This window comes from Vulpes vulpes, chromosome 13 (genome assembly GCF_048418805.1).
Source record: "Vulpes vulpes isolate BD-2025 chromosome 13, VulVul3, whole genome shotgun sequence".
NCBI classification, from domain to species: Eukaryota; Metazoa; Chordata; class Mammalia; order Carnivora; family Canidae; genus Vulpes; species Vulpes vulpes.
Genome location: NC_132792.1, coordinates 129122484 through 129142179, shown reverse-complemented (window position 1 = coordinate 129142179; position 19696 = coordinate 129122484). Strand labels below are relative to the sequence as shown.

The window sequence follows — 19696 nt, the reverse complement described above, 5'->3', positions numbered from 1 at the left end:
ATGTGCCCTACCTTCTCCATGCCCTGGCCTCTGCACAGTGCTCCTCTCCCCCCACCCACCTGTTCTCCAATTTTCTCATGGTTCATTCTTGCTCATCCTCCAATGTCAGCACAACAGACCTTTCCTTCGGACAACCACTTCTCATCCCCAAACCTTTAATTCTATCCTGTTATCAAATATGTAACACTTGTTTCCATGATGGCTTAAATTTTTCTCTGGGATTATTTATTACAATTTGACTTACCCAGAAGACTGAATGCTATGAGAGTAGGAACGATGTCTGTCTCTGTCATTTTCTCCCAGGAGCCTAGCACAGTGCCTGCAACATGGGTGCCCAGCAGCCATTGGCTTTATGGGTGTTCATGAATAAGAACCTATCCTTTTGAACCTCACGAGGCAGCAAGCTGGTTTGCTTTTAGTGTCTCCTATCCTGCCTGCCCTCCTTTCCCTCTTTCTCTATGCAGTTCCAGCTTCTAAGCCTCAACTTTCTTTTTGTTTTTTTTTTAAATTTTGTTTTATTATTTATTTACAATAGTCACAGAGAGAGAAAGAGAGAGAGAGAGAGAGGCAGAGACACAGGCAGATGGAGAAGCAGGCTCCATGCACCGGGAGCCCGATGTGGGATTCGATCCCGGGTCTCCGGGATCGCGCCCTGAGCCAAAGGCAGGCGCCAAACCTCTGCGCCACCCAGGGATCCCAAGCCTCAACTTTCTAATTTCATATGCTTCTGTCAAAAGGTACCCATTCTGAGTCCCTTTCTTGAGTCTGATGGATAAGAGGAACTAGTTAGGGAAATGGGTCTGTCCTGCAAGTGAAAGGAAGAGAGCCCCTCAGTGTGTCTGCTCTCCCTCCCAGACAGCACTTGTATTTTAGCAGCAGCTTCAGTGTCTGTCCTCAATGGTGCTAATTTTCAGGATTGAGAAAGCTGGTGGAGGCCATATTTGACTTGGAGGTTTGTAAAGAGAGTTGTCCTCAGACTACTCCATGTTGGCAGTGCTCAGGTTTTCTCCCTTCTCCTCTCTGCCTGCCGGGCTTGTCTCTGTTCCCAGATCACCCTGTCCCTAGAGCAGCCCTCTCTGCCTGGAGCACCGACTGTCACACTTGGACCTACCTTCTTCCTGAGGTGCCTCCCTCCCCTCTACCACCCAGTGACCTTTGGTCTGTGTCGTTGTTTTCTGCCCCAGTGAGTCAGGGATGCCATAAACACCTGGCGCGGGCAGCACACAGTGATAGATAGTTGCTATCACTTAGACCTTATCTCTCTGTACACATGGGAATGGGTTACACTTGCTATGAGCAACACTAGTCTCCTCTGTGACCTCTCCACACCCCTGTCACCCAGGCTGGAGTCTTGCTCCATCTGGCTCCTCTTCTATTTTCAGTTCTTCCTTTCTGGAGCTCCTTCCCTATTGTCTACAAGCCTGCTTCAAGTCTCTGCATCTTCTATCCCAGAGGAGACCAAAGAACTTTCTCAAGGCCCCCTTGTCTCAGCTTTTTCATTTTCCTGTGTTCGACGAGCTCCTTGCCAAAATAGGCTGCCCTCCCTGTCTCTATGTCCTCACTTTCGGCTTGATTTATAAAATTGTCACATGGCTTTTTGATTACAAGAGTAATGCATACTTACTACAGAGCATTTGGAAAATAAAAATATACAAACAAGAAATCCAAAATTTATCCATGATCCCAAAATCCAGAGATAACTTATTAATACCATATTTTGGTATATTTGCTTCTAGAATTTGCTTTCTGTGATTAGGTGGAAGTGCGATACTGCTTATATATAGTTGCGCATCCTGTTTTATTTTCTTACCGTACAAGTTCAAAGAAGTCAATCAACTCCCTTGTGGGCAATTTCAAGTCCCACCTTCTCGACAAGCCTTTCTATTACAATCCTTCTTCTGGATAGTGACACAACCCCTCCACTCTCTCCCTCTACATTTTATTCCCTTAACACTTGCACTTAACACCTAATTAGGCTCCATTAGGTTGCTGACAGTGACCTCTAACTGCTGCCTGGGTAGGGACTATGCCCCAGGCTACTGAACTCACAGATCTTATTAGCACTCAGCTCTGTAGAAACCTTGAGGTGTGAACTGGCAAACAGTAGAGACAAGAGAAACATGAGACACAGGCCCCACAGGAAGGGGCGTACTGTCTGCTGAGAGGAGGAGGCTTGCATGCACCAACCCTCATCAATGGAGTTTTGTGCGTACCTGGTGAAGAGCTGACCGAAATGGCTCCAGAAAACCCGTGAGCATTAAGGGCTGGGATGGTCCCAATGGTTTCTGGAGGATATAGCACATGAACATGCCTCTGATCATTTTCCCAGTGCCTTGCATGAAACTCGGACTGTAGGAAAAATTCATTGAATTAATTGGAATTTACAGATGCCTAAACATCCATGTTGAACAGTTGGACAAATTCTAACCACCCATCCCTCCACCGCTGCCAGTGGAGACAGGACAAACCAACCTGCCTGTGTGAACTGCCCCTCCTCATCCAGGGTACCAATACTTTCTCAAGGCAGGCTGGGACACCTCTGGCCTCCAGCACTTCCTCCCTGAGAATGTGGTTTCTCGGAGCAAATGGATTTTCCTAAGTGGAGGCATTACTGCCAGTTTCCCAAGGGTTCCCATAATGCGCTGTGTATGCCTCAGGCAGCCAGTTCCATCAAGCATTTCATTATTCTTCTTGGATGTATTACTTTCTGGTTAGCTCTCAAGAGACAGTTTATTATCTTCTTAACAAACCTTAATTATTTACAAGCAATCATCAAATCTTCAGGCTGGGTCTCCACACCCCACCCTTTCAGGGAGGTTAAAGGACCTTGCTCATTTCCTTCTGGGGCATCTTGCAGACTCAGCTTCCCTTCTCTGGGGTCTCTTTTGATCCCTTATTTTATTTATTTATTTATTTATTTTTTGGCATTTTCTAGCAATCTGTAAGATAGGTTCTCCAATAAGTTTCTCTGGTTGTGAATCCTAACCATCTTTTAAGCTTAAATTCTCTGTAACTCATGTATTTGCTGCCAAAGAGCACTTCCTGTGTTAGGCACTTTGTCGAGCCTTGGGGACATCGAGATGAAGAAAAGGGTAGCAGAGGAGAAAGATGTGACAATATAGAACACTGGTATGGTTCTTGCCACATCAGGTAGGGGATGTGCTTTGCCCATGATGGTTAGTCATTCAACCCTCACCATAATATTGTTATTCTCATTTCATAGGTGAGAAAATAGGCACAGCAAAATTAATTAAGTTTGCCAAGGTCACACAGTTTAAAAAAAGTAAGAATGAGGATGCCAGCTGGGGCAGTTTGGTTCTTGCACTTGTGTTCTTGGCCACTCTGGTGTATTGTGCAATAAACTTTCATGAGACAGAAGTCTAAGGAGGCAAGCACTTGTGAGCAGTAGGTGGGACAAAGGGCAATGGCGTTGATTCTGCTTGGGAGAGTCTGGACGTTTCCTCTAGGAAGTGAATGCGTTCCAAACGCCTTCCTCAGCAAACTGCTATGGTGCTGGGAGATGTTGACTTCTTCCTGGAGGTGAAAAGCACTCACTCTCCCAGTGTGTCTATCCTTAGGGAGGTTAACACAACCCTGCACTATTCCTTCTTAACCCCTTGTGGGGAACTAGCTGAGCATCAGATGGATGCTCTTACTGAACAGGAGAAGGGCTCAGCCTTGAAAAGGGAGCAGGGGAATGAGGGTGAGAAAGACTCCTTCTGGAGCACGAGACACACAGCTTGCAGGTGGCAGCAGGATGGGTAAGCTGCAGCTGCTCGAGGCAGGGTGGGTTCTGAACCACTAGAAAGGAGATGCCGGATGTAGACCCACACAGGGAAGTAGAACGGGAGGTAGTTGGAAGGTTCTAGACATGAACTTCTCTACTTCCTACTTTTCTAATCACAGATGAGATTCCCATCTGATACTTTTGTCACACCCACTGAGTAGGGAAGCAAAGATCCCATAGAAGAAGAAAACAAGGGCCACAGTATCAAAAATATTTTTTAAATCATCAAACATATATTTTTTTAAAGTCACAAACATCTTTTGACCCTACAGACTCTTTTAACTCCCACGTGCCTTTCTCTCTCCTTTTTGGCAAAAGCTGTCCTCTTCTCATCCACTTGCCCTTGAGCTTATCTTCCCAGGCTCCATCCTCTCTACTCCATGGAATCTGCTCCTGCTGAGGTCCCCCCACCCCCTCCATGATGCCACATCCAGGGGTCATCTCTCTGTTCCCAGGTCTCTGGCCCAGCAGATCAGTAATGTTGAATTAGCTGACTCCCTCTGCTTTTATGAAACACTTGTCCTGCTTGGTCTCTGGGAAATACTTTTTCTTGTCTCTCTTCCTAGCCCCCCTGTCTCTCTCCTTCTCCTTTGCTGGTTTCTCCTCATTTCCTCCACCACTAAGCACCCAGGCCTCCATCCCAGACACCTTCCCTGTCTTCCTCCCCATCCTCTAGCCTTCAGTGACCTCTCCAAGAACTGTTCCTCAACACCTCTGTTTGGTGTGTAATAAGCATCTCAAACTTCACATGTCCACAAACTCCTGATCTTCCCCCTGAAACCTGCCCACCTCAGCCTTCATCATCTCCCTAAATTAGAATTCCATCCTTCCAGTTATTTAGGCCAAATCCTGATCTATCTTTGACTCCTCTTTTCCTCTAACATATAAAATCTAATCTGCAGTCAAATCCCATTGGCTCTTTCTACATACATTCCAATCTGGATCACTTCTCTCTACCTACACCACCAGGACCTGTGCCCAAGCCACCATTAGCACTCACCTGTACTATTGTAGTAGCCTCTTGAATGGTTGTCCTGCTTCCGCTCTGTTCCCCAATCTCCTCCTTCCTCTCACTTCACTTCAGCCAAGATGACCCTTTAAAATGTACGTCAGGTTTATTACCTTGCTTAAATCCCTCTAAGGGTTTCCCACCTCCTCCAAAGAAAAATATGAAGTCCTAGATATGGGCTATAAGACCCAATGTGACCTGAGACCTCTCTACTTCTCTGTTTCATCTCTCTTCCCTCCTCCCCTCCTACCACATGGCTTCCTTGCTGTTCCTCACATGGGCCACACTTACTCCTGCCTAGAAAGTTCTCACAACACGTATCCACATGGCTTTCTGTTTCAGCCATCTATTGCTACATACCAAACCACCCCAAAACTTAGCGTCCTAAAACAATGCTAAAACTTAGCGTCCTAAAACAATGAGCTAGATTTGGCTCAGGAATCTTCACTATGGGCAGGCTCTGCAGGAATAGTTCAGCCCTGCTTTCCTAGACAGCTAGCTGAACATGCTCATGCACATGCTAGGAGTTGATGTTGGCTGTCCCAAGGGACCTCAGCTGGGGCTATGTCCCAAATACCTGCATGTGGTCTTGTCATGTGACTGCTTAACTTTATCACAGAATGTTATTGGGTTCTCAGAATGAGCATCTCAAGAGGACCAAGCAAAGCTAATGTCCTCTTACAAGTTAGCATGAGAAGCCATATGGTACCACTCACATTGTAGTCCCAGGCCCACCCAGATTCAAGAGGAGGGGACACAGAGGAAGGAGAGTCACCATCACATGGTAAGATAAGTATACATGATGGGAGATACTGGTGTGGCCATGTGGTTTTTCTCACCTTTTCCTGATAAAGTTATGTAGAGTAAACTAGCCTGGGAAACCCTCTATTTCTTTACCTTGATTTAATCTTATGTATAAAATTCCTTACTACATTTAAGTGTTCCATAAAAATTTGTTAAATGAATGACTATATCATCATCATAACAAAAAAGATGGCAAAGAATATTTATCACAAGCTTTCTATGTGACAGGGACTAAAAAATGTATTTATGCCTATTATCTCTTTAAGTTTCCCTAGCAACTCTGGGAAGTATTTGTGTTCCTATGTAATGGATGAGAAAAGTTCACACAGCTGGTAAGAGGTTGGGGCTGAGGCTCAAAGCTGGGCTTTTAGCTACCACACAATGCATTTGACTTATCTGTGATGCTGCAGGATGGATATACAGTGAACCAAGGCACACGGCTGTGTTCACCTCAGTCTCGGAGAACAGTTGGTGCGCCGTGGCCAAGATCACAATCCATAGTGTGTCTAGCTGTGGTTGCAGGAAGAGAATATCACTGAGCATTCCCTCAGAAGTCCTATGGGCAATGAGTGGCTATGCCATTTACTTCTCCCACTTCCCACTTTCTTTCCAGTCTGGGTGACTGTCAATGCCATCTCTGTGGAAACCCCACAGGGTGTTCTTAAGGCTGCCCGGGGGAAGAGTGTTACCCTTCCATGTACCTACCAGACTTCTGCCTCTGACAGAAATGGATTTATCCAATGGGACAAGCTTCTAAGGACCCACACGGTAAGAATCCTTAAAAAGTTGAGGGTATCATGGGAATGAATATTACCTGACCATGACCTCTTATAGGATGAGCACTCCAAGTCTTTCCATAAGTGTTAGAATAAACATAAGCACCCAAGCTGGACGGGGTGGGGAGAGAGCAATGAATGTTGGGCCCAGCGAGGGACATATTATGCCACCTTTATTTTGAAAAAGTGAGCGTCCCTAAAATATCCTTCTGCTAGTCGGTCTCAAATTACCTAAATTGTATAATTTGAGACAGTCACTCCTTTTTTTGTTTTGTTTTTTAGGAAGATTTTTTTAATTTATTCATGAGAGGCACACTCAGAGAGAGAAGCAGAGACATAGGCAGAGGGAGAAGCAGGCTCCCTGCAGGAAGCCCAATGTGGAACTCGATGGTGATCCCGGGATCACAACCTGAGCCAAACGCAGACGCTCAACCACTGAACCACCCAGGCATCCCCAGTCACTCCTTTTGACTGGCACAGAGCTCTCCCTGAGGCCAGATTTTATAGTGTTTGGGGGGATTTTTCCCTGTTTGCGATCTTTTGGAGAATATAGAAGACATTTTGTTCTATTTTTTATTTTTATTTTGAAATAGATAATACAGTCCCACGGTTCCAAAATTAAAACATCATCAACATCGTAAAGTCTCATTCCCATCCTTTCCCCTCCTGTCTACACTAATCTTCTATTCCGCACTGCTTCCCCACCCTCACACACACTCCCCATCTGTAGGCAAGGCTGACTTTCACTGGTACTGGTTGTTTGGGACCAGCATCTATTCTGATTGGTTGGTATCTCTGCTGCAATTGTTAAGTATTTTGAATATTACTCTTGGCTAGGAGAACCAGTTTAGTTTTTAGTGTATCCTTCCATTGATTTTTTATGCAAATTCAAGAAAATGTTCATGTTTTGTGTGTATGTATGTGTGTGTTCCTATTTCCCCTGTTTTTACACAAAAGGTAGCATATTCTAGGCACTATTCTGCCCCTTGCATTTTTCACTTAACCTAGTTCCTGAAGAGCTTTCTATATCAGCAATAGAGAGCTCCTTCATTCTTTAAGAGCTGCATAGGAGTCCATTGTGTGGATACACTGTTAATATTTAACCTGCCCCAAAATGATAGACACTTGCTTATTCCCAACCCTCCAATTACCAAGAATAACCATTTACCTATGCTATTTTGTGTCTGCACAGGTAGACCTCTAGATACACTCCCAGAAAGGGTAAATGCTTTTATAATTTCATAGAGACTACCAAATTGCCTCCCCAGGAAAGCATCCTGTGCTCCCCCAGCAGAACCTGAGTGCTCATTTGTGTGTATGTGTGTGTCTAAGTAATACATGCACATCACTAAAGATTAAGCAGTGGAAAAGTACACAAAGTGAAAGTATGTCTACCTCATACCCTGAACTCCTGTTTCCCTCACCAAAGGGAACCTACTCCTACGAGTTTTAGGGTGACCTTCAATAATGCTGTACATATATACAAACATACATACAGACATATATATGTAAATACACATATATAAATATGTATGTTTACGTAGACTATGTACACACTATGCTGCACTTGGCTTTTTTCTCTCAATACATATCATGAAGCTCTTTCCATATGTCAGTACATTTATATCTATCTCGTTTTTTACATTTGATCTTAGCCAAAAGGCCTAGAAGCAATCTACCTCATTTTTTTAAACATTTGTATTAAGCGTTCCATTTTATTTATGTACTGTATATACCAATGATGGATATTTGATTCAGTTCCTGTATTTTGCTGCTACAAATAATGCTGCAATAAAATATCTCTAATGTCTATGGATGAATATAGCACACATACATAGCATAAATGTATATGTAAAGTATATGAATATAGGATAAATTATTTAAAAAAGAACTTTTGAGTCACAGGGTATGTGAATTGAAAATTTTGAAAAATAAGATCAAATTGCTCTCATCAGATGTCATGCCAATGTCTACCTTCACCAGCAAGATGAGGGCACCTACTTCTCTAACACATAGTATTCTCAAAATGTTTGATATTTGCCATTTTGGTAAATGAAAAAAAGTGTCTCCTTTCTTATTACATTCATATGTCTCTAATTATAAGAAATGGAGCATCTACTCATAAGTTTGAGTGAGGTCTACTTTTATTTATTTTATAAAAGTAGAGGGTGGGAGGAAGAAGAACACATTCAAAAAAAAATTTTTTGAACACATTCAAAATTAATTCTCCAGCAGACAGACAGCATCAGCAGGTGCAACTGCAAAGGTTTCTCCGTAGATCATATATTCACAAGGCATTATTTGCTTAACAGTGAGAAAGGCTCTGGTGTGTTCTCTGTAACAACATCCACTTCACAGTGTGAGCAAGCACTAGTATTGTGTTCCACTTACAATTCCAGGAGGAAAAGCACAACTTGGCAAAAAATATTTTTTGGATCCTAAAGTCAGGTACAATAACATAGACAAACTTTTTTTTTTTTAATTTTTTTTAAATTTTTTATTTATTTATGATAGTCACAGAGAGAGAGAGAGAGGCAGAGACACAGGCGGAGGGAGAAGCAGGCTCTATGCACCGGGAGCCCGATGTGGGATTCGATCCCGGGTCTCCAGGATCGCGCCCCGGGCCAAAGGCAGGTGCCAAACCACTGCGCCACCCAGGGATCCCCATAGACAAACTTTTGATAACACTTGATCTACTTTTCCACAAAGGAGATTTCTCCACCCAGAAATTAGAGTCTTTCTTTCTCCTTCCCTTGTTTAACTATTAGAGCAATGCCTCATCATTTCCTTGTATATTACAAATACAGAATGGGGGGTTTAAAAAATTATAAAATATCTCAAATGTCCCCATTTGGAACCCTTCAGCAGTCATAAAATAGGGAAATAGAGATTTGATGCAAAAATAAAAAATAAATGAGGTAGATAAATGAATGTTTTCAACACCCATGACTTGCCTGTTCCAACTTCCTAGCCTTCACACAATATTCAAGAATAATCTTCACAATTACTTGGCAAACTGCACCAAGGACATTTTTGTACATGTTAGTTTGTGAACTGAGGGGCACCTGGGTGGCTCAGTCTATTCAGCGCCTAATTCTTGGTTTTGGCTCAGGTCATGATCTCAGGGTTGTGGTTGTGAGATGGAGCCAGCCACTTGTTGGGCTCTGCTGTCATGGGGGTGGGAAGGTGGGAGTCGGCTTGAGATTCTCTTTTTCTCCCTCTGCCCTTCCCTCGCTGGCGTGCTTCTTCTATTTTTCTCAAATAAATAAACAAGTCTTTTTTTTAAAGATTATTTATTTATTTATTCATGAGAAACACAGAGAGAGGCAGAGACACAGGCAGAGTGAGAAGCAGGCTCCCCATAGGGAGCCCAATGAGGGACTCTATCCCAGGACCCTGGGATCACAACCCGAGCCAAAGGCAGATGCTCAACCACTGACCCACCCAGGTGCTCCAAATAATTTTTTTTTAAATGAGTATGTCAACCTATAATAAACATGCCCTTCTATGAGTTTCTTCAAGAATAAAAACCCAGTTCTTCAACTGAGTAGGCACTGGTGAACTAAATCAAGTCACCTGGGAGTCCCTGCTCCCGTGTTTCAGGAAGGAGGCACCTGGAAAGCACAGGGAGTACACTGGCATTCTCAGGGCTCCAGCTGGCTCCAGCTGAACTGTATTTAAATAAGCAGCAACCCACATTGACTCCCTAAGGACTAAAATCAGTCACTTTGAGGGTGTCTCACCTAAGGTCCCAAGTTTGAAAGAATTTTATAATTCTACAACCTTATTTTTTTAGTTTTTTTTTTGGTAAAGTACATTTAGAAAAAAAGAAAGGATGGGTGCAGGGTTAGGGGGATCATACAAAAAACATCTCTAAACAGGTGCCAGATCTTGTTCATGTACCTGCACACGGTCATCAGGGAAGTAGATAGTACCCTCTCCCACCTTAGGCTAACAGTTGTCTTTTCCTTTGTGGTTTAGTAAGTTCCAGAGTGAGATCTACTTTTAAAATGCAAACATAGGGGCTCTTTGGTGGCTCAGTCAGTTAAGCACCAAACTCTCGGTCTTGGCTCTGGTCTTGATCACAGGGTCTTGAGGTCAGGTCCCGCAAAGGGCTCCATGCTGGGTGTGGAGTCTACTTAATAAAAAATTTTTTTAAAAAATCTAAAAGTGCCAGGATGCCTGGGTGGCTCAGCAGTTGAGCCTCTGCCTTTGGCTCAGGGTGTGATCCCGGGGTCCCAGGATCGGCTCCCATATCGGGCTTCCTGCATGAAGCCTGCTTCTCCCTCTGCCTGTGTCTCTGCCTCTCTGTCTCTCATGAATAAATAAGTAAATAATTTGAAAAAAAAATTCAAACGTGCCTGCTCGAGGTAAGCATCAGGTCCCTGGAATACCCAGAGTGAAAGCATTTAGCTTTTTCCCTGACAGGAAAGAAGAGGTGATTCAGGATACCCACGGCCTAGAGGAGCAGGACCGATGGGACAGGAGAGTAAATCCTGCCTGATGCACCCCCTTGTCTGTTACCCCAGAGTCTCTGATGGCCACGGGCACAGGTCCTCTCTATTACCAGAATCTCAGGGTAAAAACCTAGAGGGGGAAACTGCTGCCCCTAGCTTGAAGAAACTGAAGGAGGTCTCTTTCACCACCACATGTGTTCAGCCAACCAGCTGTAGGGTCTCACCAGGCACTTCTGAGTGCTTAGAGAAGCACTGAAGTTCTTCTATTGACTGATGGATCCTCGCCTTCAAAAGGATTTGAGGCAATCCCCTTGAGAATAAGCAAGGGTGCAGAGAAAGGGATTACATCTGAGTCCTCAAGGAGATTATTGTGACATGTCCTGGCAAGGGGGTGGGGGCAGGGGATCCAGGGAGGAAGCCTTGGGACAGCTGTGATTAGGAGAATGGTTGGGGCATGACGAGTCCCAGGCAGAGTCAACTCCTTGGAAAAGAGCTGAGCTGGGAGAGATTCGCATTCTCGGACTGGTCCACAGCCCCAGACACTTCCTCCTCTTCTGCCCTGATGCCCTTCTACTTCTCAGCCAAGCTTCCTGAGAGCTGGTTACCTGCATACACACCACCCCCCCAGCACATGTCCTGCCCAAGGGTACCCAGCCAAGGGGGCCTGCACTCCATCACCTGTGCCCTGGCACAGGCTGTGTCTGTCCAAAAACTAGGGCACCTTGTCCTAATTTGCCCAAAGGACCTGTCTCCACATTCCCTTCTCTATACAAGCATGCTCTGCCTCCTGCCTCTACCAATCCACTGACTTCGTCGGCAACTTCTCTTTTGCTGAATTCACGTGCTCATTCAGGCTTTATCTTGTTTCATCTCTCGCTAGCATATCCCACTATCAACCACTTTCCTGTCTGGAAATCTTCCTCCTTTGGCCTTTTTGGTAATCCTATCTTGGGTTTTCTTCTATCTGACCTGTCGCCGACCATTCAGAATGAAGTAACCTGGGGACTTGGCATACCGCACTGTTACCTGGGGTAGCTTCATCTAGTCCATGGCTCAGTTAACATCTGAGTCACTGACACCCAAACCTTCATCCCCAGGTGCACTCAGCCACCCTGTCCAGCTCCTACTGAACTCCACCTGGGTGTCCCATCCACACTTCAGGCATATCACATGTAGAACAGAATGCATCACCTTTTTCTTAACAACATTCTCTTTCTAAGGTATTTCTTCTCTTGGAGGAGACATCACCACACATCTGAATATTCAGGCCAAAGACTCTCACTTTGAGGTCTTTCACTCCCTGACCCTGTACATTTAATACACTCCCAGGCCCATTGGCCCACCCTGTTCACACTCCCCAAATTCACTTTATCCTTCCCGGCTGCACTGCCACAGCCTGATCTGAAGACCCATCATTTTTCATCTGAATTGCTAAACTGATTTCTTAACTGCCTTTCCTTCTCCTTCTAATTCATTTCCCACTCTGAATGGAGAGCTAACTTCCTAAAATACATGGCTCTCTAGTGCTTTCAGGATAAAATGCAAATTATTCAGACCTATATACATGGTGCCTGAAGCCAGAATGTCCAGTTCAAATCCCTGCCTTGCCATTTGGTTAACCACGTAAACTTGGGAGAGGTACTTAACCTCTTGGTGCCTTGGTTTCCTCATGTGTAAAATGGGTATAATCATAATACCTCCACGGGGGGGCGGGTGTTGTGAGGATTAAATGAGATAATACATACCAAGTGCTTAGAATATTACCCAGCATGTAGCATGTACTCAATAAGTAGCAGCTGTGATCTTTATAGCTACCTGCCCATGCTTATCATTTCTCCCTCCCCTTCACTCACACACTCACCTCCATTCATACTGAACCACTTGGGGTTGACCCAAAGCTTCCCACTCCTAGGTCTTTATTCAATATTCTTCCTTTGCCTAAAATGCCAGATACATCTGTCTTCCTCCAATATGCGCCGCCCCAACCCTCTAGGGGCCTGGCCAGTTCTCCTTTGTCCTCCAGGATCCAAGGCACTGTCTTCTGAGAACTCTTCCAGGAAGCCTTCCCTGAGTTCCCAGTTTAGACATAATGCCTTCTGAGGTCCCATATAGCTAATTACAGGATGTTGTAGCATTTATTCTTTGAGGACAGAAATCATGAGTTATTCATCTTTGAAAGTCAGGCACCTAGTAGATGCTCAGTAACCATTATGTCTAGCACTTACAGCAAACTTACTATGTCAGGCAATGCCGTTTTGCATATATATACTTTCATCCTCACAAAAACTGTATAAAATAGGTGTTATTGTTTTTATCTCCATTTTGTAGGAAAGGAAACAGTCACATTTTGGTTGAATTGGGATTTGTACTGAGGCAGTTTAGCTCAAAAGTAGTGATCCAGCTAGTATCATGTTCTTTTTGGTAAACAATGAGTAGAAGAGTCAAGTAAATAAATGCAAATTATTCAGGGCTTGGAAGCCAATGGTGGCTGCCCAGCACAATGTGCGGCACATAATAGGTGCTCAATAAATACTAGTTGTCTGAATGAGTGAGGGCAATGAACTGAAATCGAATGCGTAAGGGAGATGTCAGAGGATACCGGCGGGGAAAGTTTGGGGATCCAAGAAAGCCCCATTTATCCACATGTGCTCCTGTGGTATGAACAGCCTACTTGCCCTGGTCTTTCAATATTTTTATTAAAAGCACATATATGTTGTAAGAGGAATCCACAAATGGGCATTACGTATTAGAGCTGTTTATTTGAAGGGGTTGTTGAGACAGGGCTTTGGGCCTGGGAATGGTGGACGAGAATCATCAGCACAGGCAGCAAGCACCATGCCAAACCCTGGGGTAAGGCCAAGTGGTGGTTTTTTCTTCCTCCCAGGAAAAGGTGCTCATCTGGCAATTTTTGGAGAAAAGATACATCTATGGTGAACTTTATAAGAACCGTGTCAACATATCGAAAAATGCTGAGCAATCAGATGCCTCCATCACTATTGATCAGCTGACCATGGATGACAATGGCACCTACGAGTGCTCAGTCTCACTGATGTCAGACATGATGGGCACCTCTCAGTCACGTGTCCGGCTCTTGGTCCTCGGTGAGTGTCTCCATCTCCTTCCTGGCGGGGAGGGGGTGCAGGGCAGGGTACAGGGAGGAGAAGCTCCCTGTAAGGTAAGGGGTAAGGTAAAGCCGGGGCAGCAATGCCTGACCAGGAGCTCAGACTCTTCCCCTCATCCCGTCTGCTGGGCAGGGGGCTGCTCCTCCCTTTTCACCTGAAGACTCTTCTGAGCTGTCCACCCCTGGGAACCAGTTCCCAGGGCAGAGGAGGAGGCCTGTTTAGAGCAGCCCCGGGGGCAGCCTGGGAAGTTCTGCCCCCGTTCTGTCCAGTGCTCTTCTTCCCTATATCCCAGCTCCCTTCCTTTTCATGGCAAACTTATTAGGGAGAAGAAAAAGGGAAATTATAGATTCTAAAGAAGGACTCTCACTGTGCCTTCCTGTGGTGCCGGCTGAGAGCCAGATTGTGACTTTCCCGTCATAAATTCAGCTAATCAGTAGAAACCCTTCACACCACCATCTCTCTACTCCTGGGCCCCAACAACACACCACTGATCAGGCTCTACTGCCTTTGACAGATGTCCCAAGATGACACTCTTTTCCTACCAATATCTTATTATAGGAGCTTCTAGTTGGGGAAGAATCTGAACAATCATCTCCCTGAGTATCTTCATTTTGTAGATGAAGCCCAGGGAAAGTAGGCACCTGACTCAGAGTCAGTTACTGGAACATTTTAGTGAATGCCTCCTCTATGTCCAATATAGGAGTGGCCTCCACCCCAGGAGGTAGCAACGCTTTTATGCCAAAATGATGGATCATTTTTCCTTTACTTTTTTTTCCATTTATACTACTTAGTGGGATTTTATTTTTAATTGCGGAAAGTGGCCGCCTGGCTTTCTGAAGCATTGTATCAGTCAAACAATAGAGCCCTGAATACAGAATAATTAACTGTCTCCTTCTTCCATCCTAACACCAGCATGGCAGCCAATGGTAATATTCTTTCATGCTTTTCTCCATGTCCTTTCCAAACAGAGATTGTATTATAAAGATCATTTTGGGGGGTAATGTTTCATGCGTATTTCTCGAGATCAATATCTATGGATCTACCTATTAGCAGCGTACGTTCCATCATGCGGATATACTATGATTCATTCAAGTGTTCCATACTGATGGATATTCTCAGGCTGTTTCCATTTTTTTTGTATGAACAATACTGATAGATGATAGATAGATAGATAGATAGATAGATAGATAGATAGATAGATAAATAGATCTTCCCACCCCTGGGAGATGATGACGTGGCTCCTCTGAGGTCATGGCCAAGGGAGGGAAGGTTAAAGGGAGGAAAGGGAAAGGCCTGCTCACCTGGCTAGGCCACGTGTGTCTCTCTTGGCTCTCACATAATCCCACCATAGGTTTTTTTAGGGGGTGCACTGGCAGTTTCTTCCACCTGACACAGGTAGCATGTGTGCCCCCCATCCTTTTTCTACCCAGCCCCTGCTTTTGGCACTCACTGCGGCCAGTCCACCCTGGGCTCTCCTGTGGCCCAGTGAGCAGAGTCCCTTCAGTATGATGTGAATCAGAACACCACCCCCCTACTTGCCACACCCCTACTTACCCTGCCATTGAAGCTTGCTCCGGCCAGCTTTTCTTGGCAACACGCAGGCATTACAGTCCGTCCTCAGGCAGGTCCCCAAAACCCAGAGGATCTATATAGCCCTCCCATCATCACACTGCAGGATCAGCACTTCAGCAACTTACAGGTTCCTCTCTCTCTGAGCCTCAGCCAGGGAATGAGAGATGCCATCTCCCAACAGTAGGGAACCCTAATCTCCATGTTGGATTTTTTTGGTGCCTCCCTGACTTTAACTTAGATGGGGAAAATCCTTTCTTCCCTTCCCACAAGAGAGGAGAGTAAATGCTCATGGATCCCTATTCCTAAGTATCCTCTACAAAGAAATCTCCCTGATGAACCTCTAGGCTTCTCTTGCTTGGGTGGGAGGAAGGTAACTGATAACCTAAGGATTTGCTCTTGGAAAGGCTGCTGGGATGTTCCTCATGCTTCTCCTTAATATTGAGGATACTTACCACCCTGGAGGTTGTAGTAAATTCTGAGCCACAGGAGAAGTCCCAATCTGTATCTTGCTAATGTTTTCTATCATGCATTTGAGGTCTCTTGTCATGTACCATCACTGCTGGGAATATAAAAATGAACTTAATGTTCTTTTCTTATGATGTTAGGTCTTATTTTTTACATTTAGATCTTTATTTTACTTGAAATTTATTTTTGTAAATAGGATACTAGGAGTCTAACATTGTTTTCTTTCAAATGGGTAGCCAATTACGTCAGCATCATTTATTGCACCAAAGAAACAATTATTATCCCACTGGAATGCCAGCTTTGTCACATATTAAGTTCTTACATAGACATGGCTGATTTTTCATTCCTTTTTTGTTCATTTTCCTTTTGATTATTCCTATGCTGTTACATGGTTTTGATTACAGCATGCTTATAGTGTTGATGTATATATATATAATTTTTGTGGGTTTTTTTTTTTAGTTGGAGCTATCAGTGCTTGAATAGTTGGCTTTTAATATCTGATGCTGTGTAATATCTTCTCTTACTAAACTTCTCAAAAAAATGTTGTCAATTTTTTACACATTTTTCTTCCACGTTAATTTTTTAAACCACTTTGCTTCATTAAAAATAGAAGTTGATTGGAATTATCGTCAACTTACACATTAATTTGCAAAGGAATGACAAGTTAAAAATAGCAAGTCCTCTCATCTAAGAAGATGTATTTCAGATTTAATGACCTTCAATAACATGGGATCTCTAATAGAATTCCAGGCCTCCTGTGGACAGATGCAGAGCCTTTTTTGTCTGTAGGAGGAAGGCATGGGACTCCTTTCACAACCCTGTTCCCATCCTATCTAGTTAAATTTCCCATTTCTATGCGTCCTCTTGCTCTAAAAACAGGGGGGATTTAACTTAAACAGAGAGAAACTACCATCAACTTGCAATGATCTTGGTGTGTGTGAAAGTTGCCACAAATTCATGGTTATAATAACTCCCATTTACTGAGCACCAGGTATGTGCCAGGCCTCTAAGAGCTTTACAGATATGGCCTCTTTTAATCTTTGCAATCCATCTGTGAAAGTGGGAATTAACACTCTTGTTTAATAGAAGAGAACAGTGAGGCTGAGACACCTGTAGGAAGTGTCCAAGCTTCCATCGAAACAGGATGGCCCAAAAGCAAAGCCCTTCACTGCTCCACGGTGTAAACCTACCCTCCCAGCCAGTAATCAATCCAGTTCAGGATGGTTACCAAATTCTTCTATATTTACCTACCTTTCAAAGTAAGGTAACAGCTGTCAGTTGATAGCAGACACAAGCTCGCCAGTGATGTTTTAGCTCACCTTGGCAGTAACTTGCATCCTGCCCTTCCTGGATCCCTGCCAACAAGAGAAGGCTAGAGGGGCAGAGCTGTGCCAGCCCTGGATGTGCCACTTGCCTGCCCTTGTCCACAGCACACCTGCATCTTGAACACATCACTCAGTGGTAACTGAGGTTCTGTACCTGCTCTTCCAGGGGGAAGGCTTTCGCTTAGGGTCTAAGAGATGGAAGCTCCACTGCCCTGTGAGTGCATGGGCAGTTGTTTCTGGGTTTTCACGGGATGCTCTTGATGGTCTTCGATCTAGGAACATTCACACCTCCTCTCATCTCATGGACGAGGCTGTCACCATCACACATTATCATCTTCAAGCGTCTTTGTAGCTGTGTTTTAGTTGCTCCAGATCTAGTCAGGGTGCCATGCTGTGTTTGTCTCTCTGGGTCCATCAGAGCAAGAGGCCTGCTCTCCGGAGGGCTCCTCGTGTGCAGATCTGTAGCACAGAGAAGGCTGTGGGTTGTTAAAATGGAGCTCTTCTTGCTCCCCTCCTTCTGCCACCTTGGTCCACACACAAACAAAGAACTGTTTGGTTATGCTGCCCTGCCTCTTAAGAAATACTATTAGAAAGGAGAGAGAGAGAGAGAGAGAAAGAGAGAGAGAGAGAGAAACTAAAAAAGGAAAAACATTCACTTGTGTCACAAGGTTTTCTATTTGTCGGTGCTTCCTTCCAGCTCCTGTCCATGTGCTTCTGTCCATAACTGAATCTGTCGCCTAAGGAGTTGGGACTTTGCCCCTTTCGTGCCTCATCAGGTAGCTCCTTCTGCTCTCTTCGCACTTACCATCCTTTCTAAAGCTCCAGGCCACTCGCCCCTCGGGGGAGTGGGTGCAGCATCCCGGGTCCCTAACCGAACAGTCAACCTGTTGCAGTTAAAGCCCTTATAAATAATGTCCTAACAAATTGTTCTGCGTACATAGCTCTTCATTTCTATTTGCCTTAGCTCCTCGGGGAGATACTACAAGCCAAAAAAAAAAAAAAAAAAAAAAAAAAATGCACGTTTGTATCTAGTTTCTATTCTGCACTTCTTTCTCCTCTCCCCTTGCCCCGCATGGCCCCTGGCTGAACCCCTCCCTTCTCTGCACCTGGTCCTTTTCTGGCTAATTCGGTCTCCTTTTGGCTTCCCTGAAGCAGCTTCTGATTTCGTCAGGCGACGAGCTGCTTCGGGAAAGCCAGCAAGACCCGCTTACCCGTGACTGTCCGGTTCCTCCCGCCCCTCCAGGGCCAGCTTCATCTTAAGACAGGAGCTCTCCAGCAGGGGGGCGAAGGATACACGTTCGATGGGAGATTAGGGATCTCAGTGTTTTGCTTTAAAAGGAGACAGAGAAAGGAAAGTGAGAGAGATGTCATTTTGTACTCCAAGTTAAGAAATCCGGTAAAAAATCTTTAAAAGAAAGTTTGCTTTGCAAATGGCTTTGCTACTGGGCTATTTTTAGGTAGAAGGGCTTTAATTATACGGGGCCGCCCAACGGGCGGGCGAGGGCGCAGAGAGCTCCGGGACCCGGCGGAGCGCGCCGACCGGTCCCCGCGGGGAAGCCACCTGGCGCGGCGGCGGGCGCGGGGCGGGGGCGGGGGCGGGCGGGCGGCTCCGCGGCCTCTGGCGCCCCCTGGCGGCTGCCGCGGGAGGCGCAGCTTCGGAGCGGCCGGCCCGCCGCGGAGATCTCCGGGGAGCAGCCGCTCTCCGTCCGCGAGGTCGAGGTCAAGGTCGCAAGGGCAGATCAGAGCCCCGCAGGCCTCGCAGCTCCGCAGGAGGGGCTGTCTGCCTGGAGCTGACTCTCGAAGTCCTCTCTGGCTTTCATGGTGGGGGGCCGGGGAGGGAGCCCTTAGAGAGTGTGGGGACAAAGTGAAGGCCGGTGCCTAGGTGGGCTGCGGGGAGGACAGCCAGGGCGCTGAGGTTAGGGCCCCGGGTGTCAGGGTGGGGGTGGGGGGCCCTGACGTGCTCCCTCATAAGGCTGGCCTGCTGGGGGTGCTTGGTCTCGTCTCTACTGCTGCCTGCAGAGTGAATTAAGGATTCGCCTTAATAATTTCCCCTAGCTAGCCTCCGGATGTGTCCGGATAGGCTTCTCTAGGGGCTCCTTTTTTTTTTTTTTAAGATTCATTTTTATTTATTTATGATAGACATGGAGAGAGAGAGAGAGGCAGAGACACAGGCAGAGGGAGAAGCAGGCTCCAAGCTGGGAGCCCGACGCGGGACTCGATCCTGGGACTCCAGGATTGCGCCCTGGGCCAAAGGCAGGTGCCAAACCGCCGAGCCACCCAGGGATCCCCTCTAGAGGCTCCTTTGCCTTGGTCTGCTCTCTTCCCTTTTTGTCTTGGATCCCAGAAAGCTGGTCCCAGAAAGGCCTGACTACAGTCATG

The 19696-nt window shown here is 45.5% G+C and overlaps 1 protein-coding gene and 1 long non-coding RNA gene across 2 annotated transcripts in view; one reads left to right on the top strand and one right to left on the bottom strand.

Annotated features, from left to right (window-relative positions):
• The window catches only part of GPA33 (glycoprotein A33), a 47049-nt gene that overhangs the window by 8569 nt on the left and 18784 nt on the right, over positions 1-19696 (top strand). The window contains exons 2-3 of the mRNA XM_072732916.1: positions 6214-6368; positions 13718-13934. Of these exons, the coding sequence (XP_072589017.1) occupies positions 6214-6368; positions 13718-13934 (372 nt within the window). The remainder of the gene's footprint in view (positions 1-6213; positions 6369-13717; positions 13935-19696) is intronic.
• LOC140594986 (uncharacterized) lies at positions 13573-13947 on the bottom strand. The gene is made up of 2 exons (XR_011996329.1): positions 13865-13947; positions 13573-13731 (listed from the first exon to the last, which is right to left on the bottom strand). It is a non-coding gene; the product is annotated as an uncharacterized lncRNA (long non-coding RNA).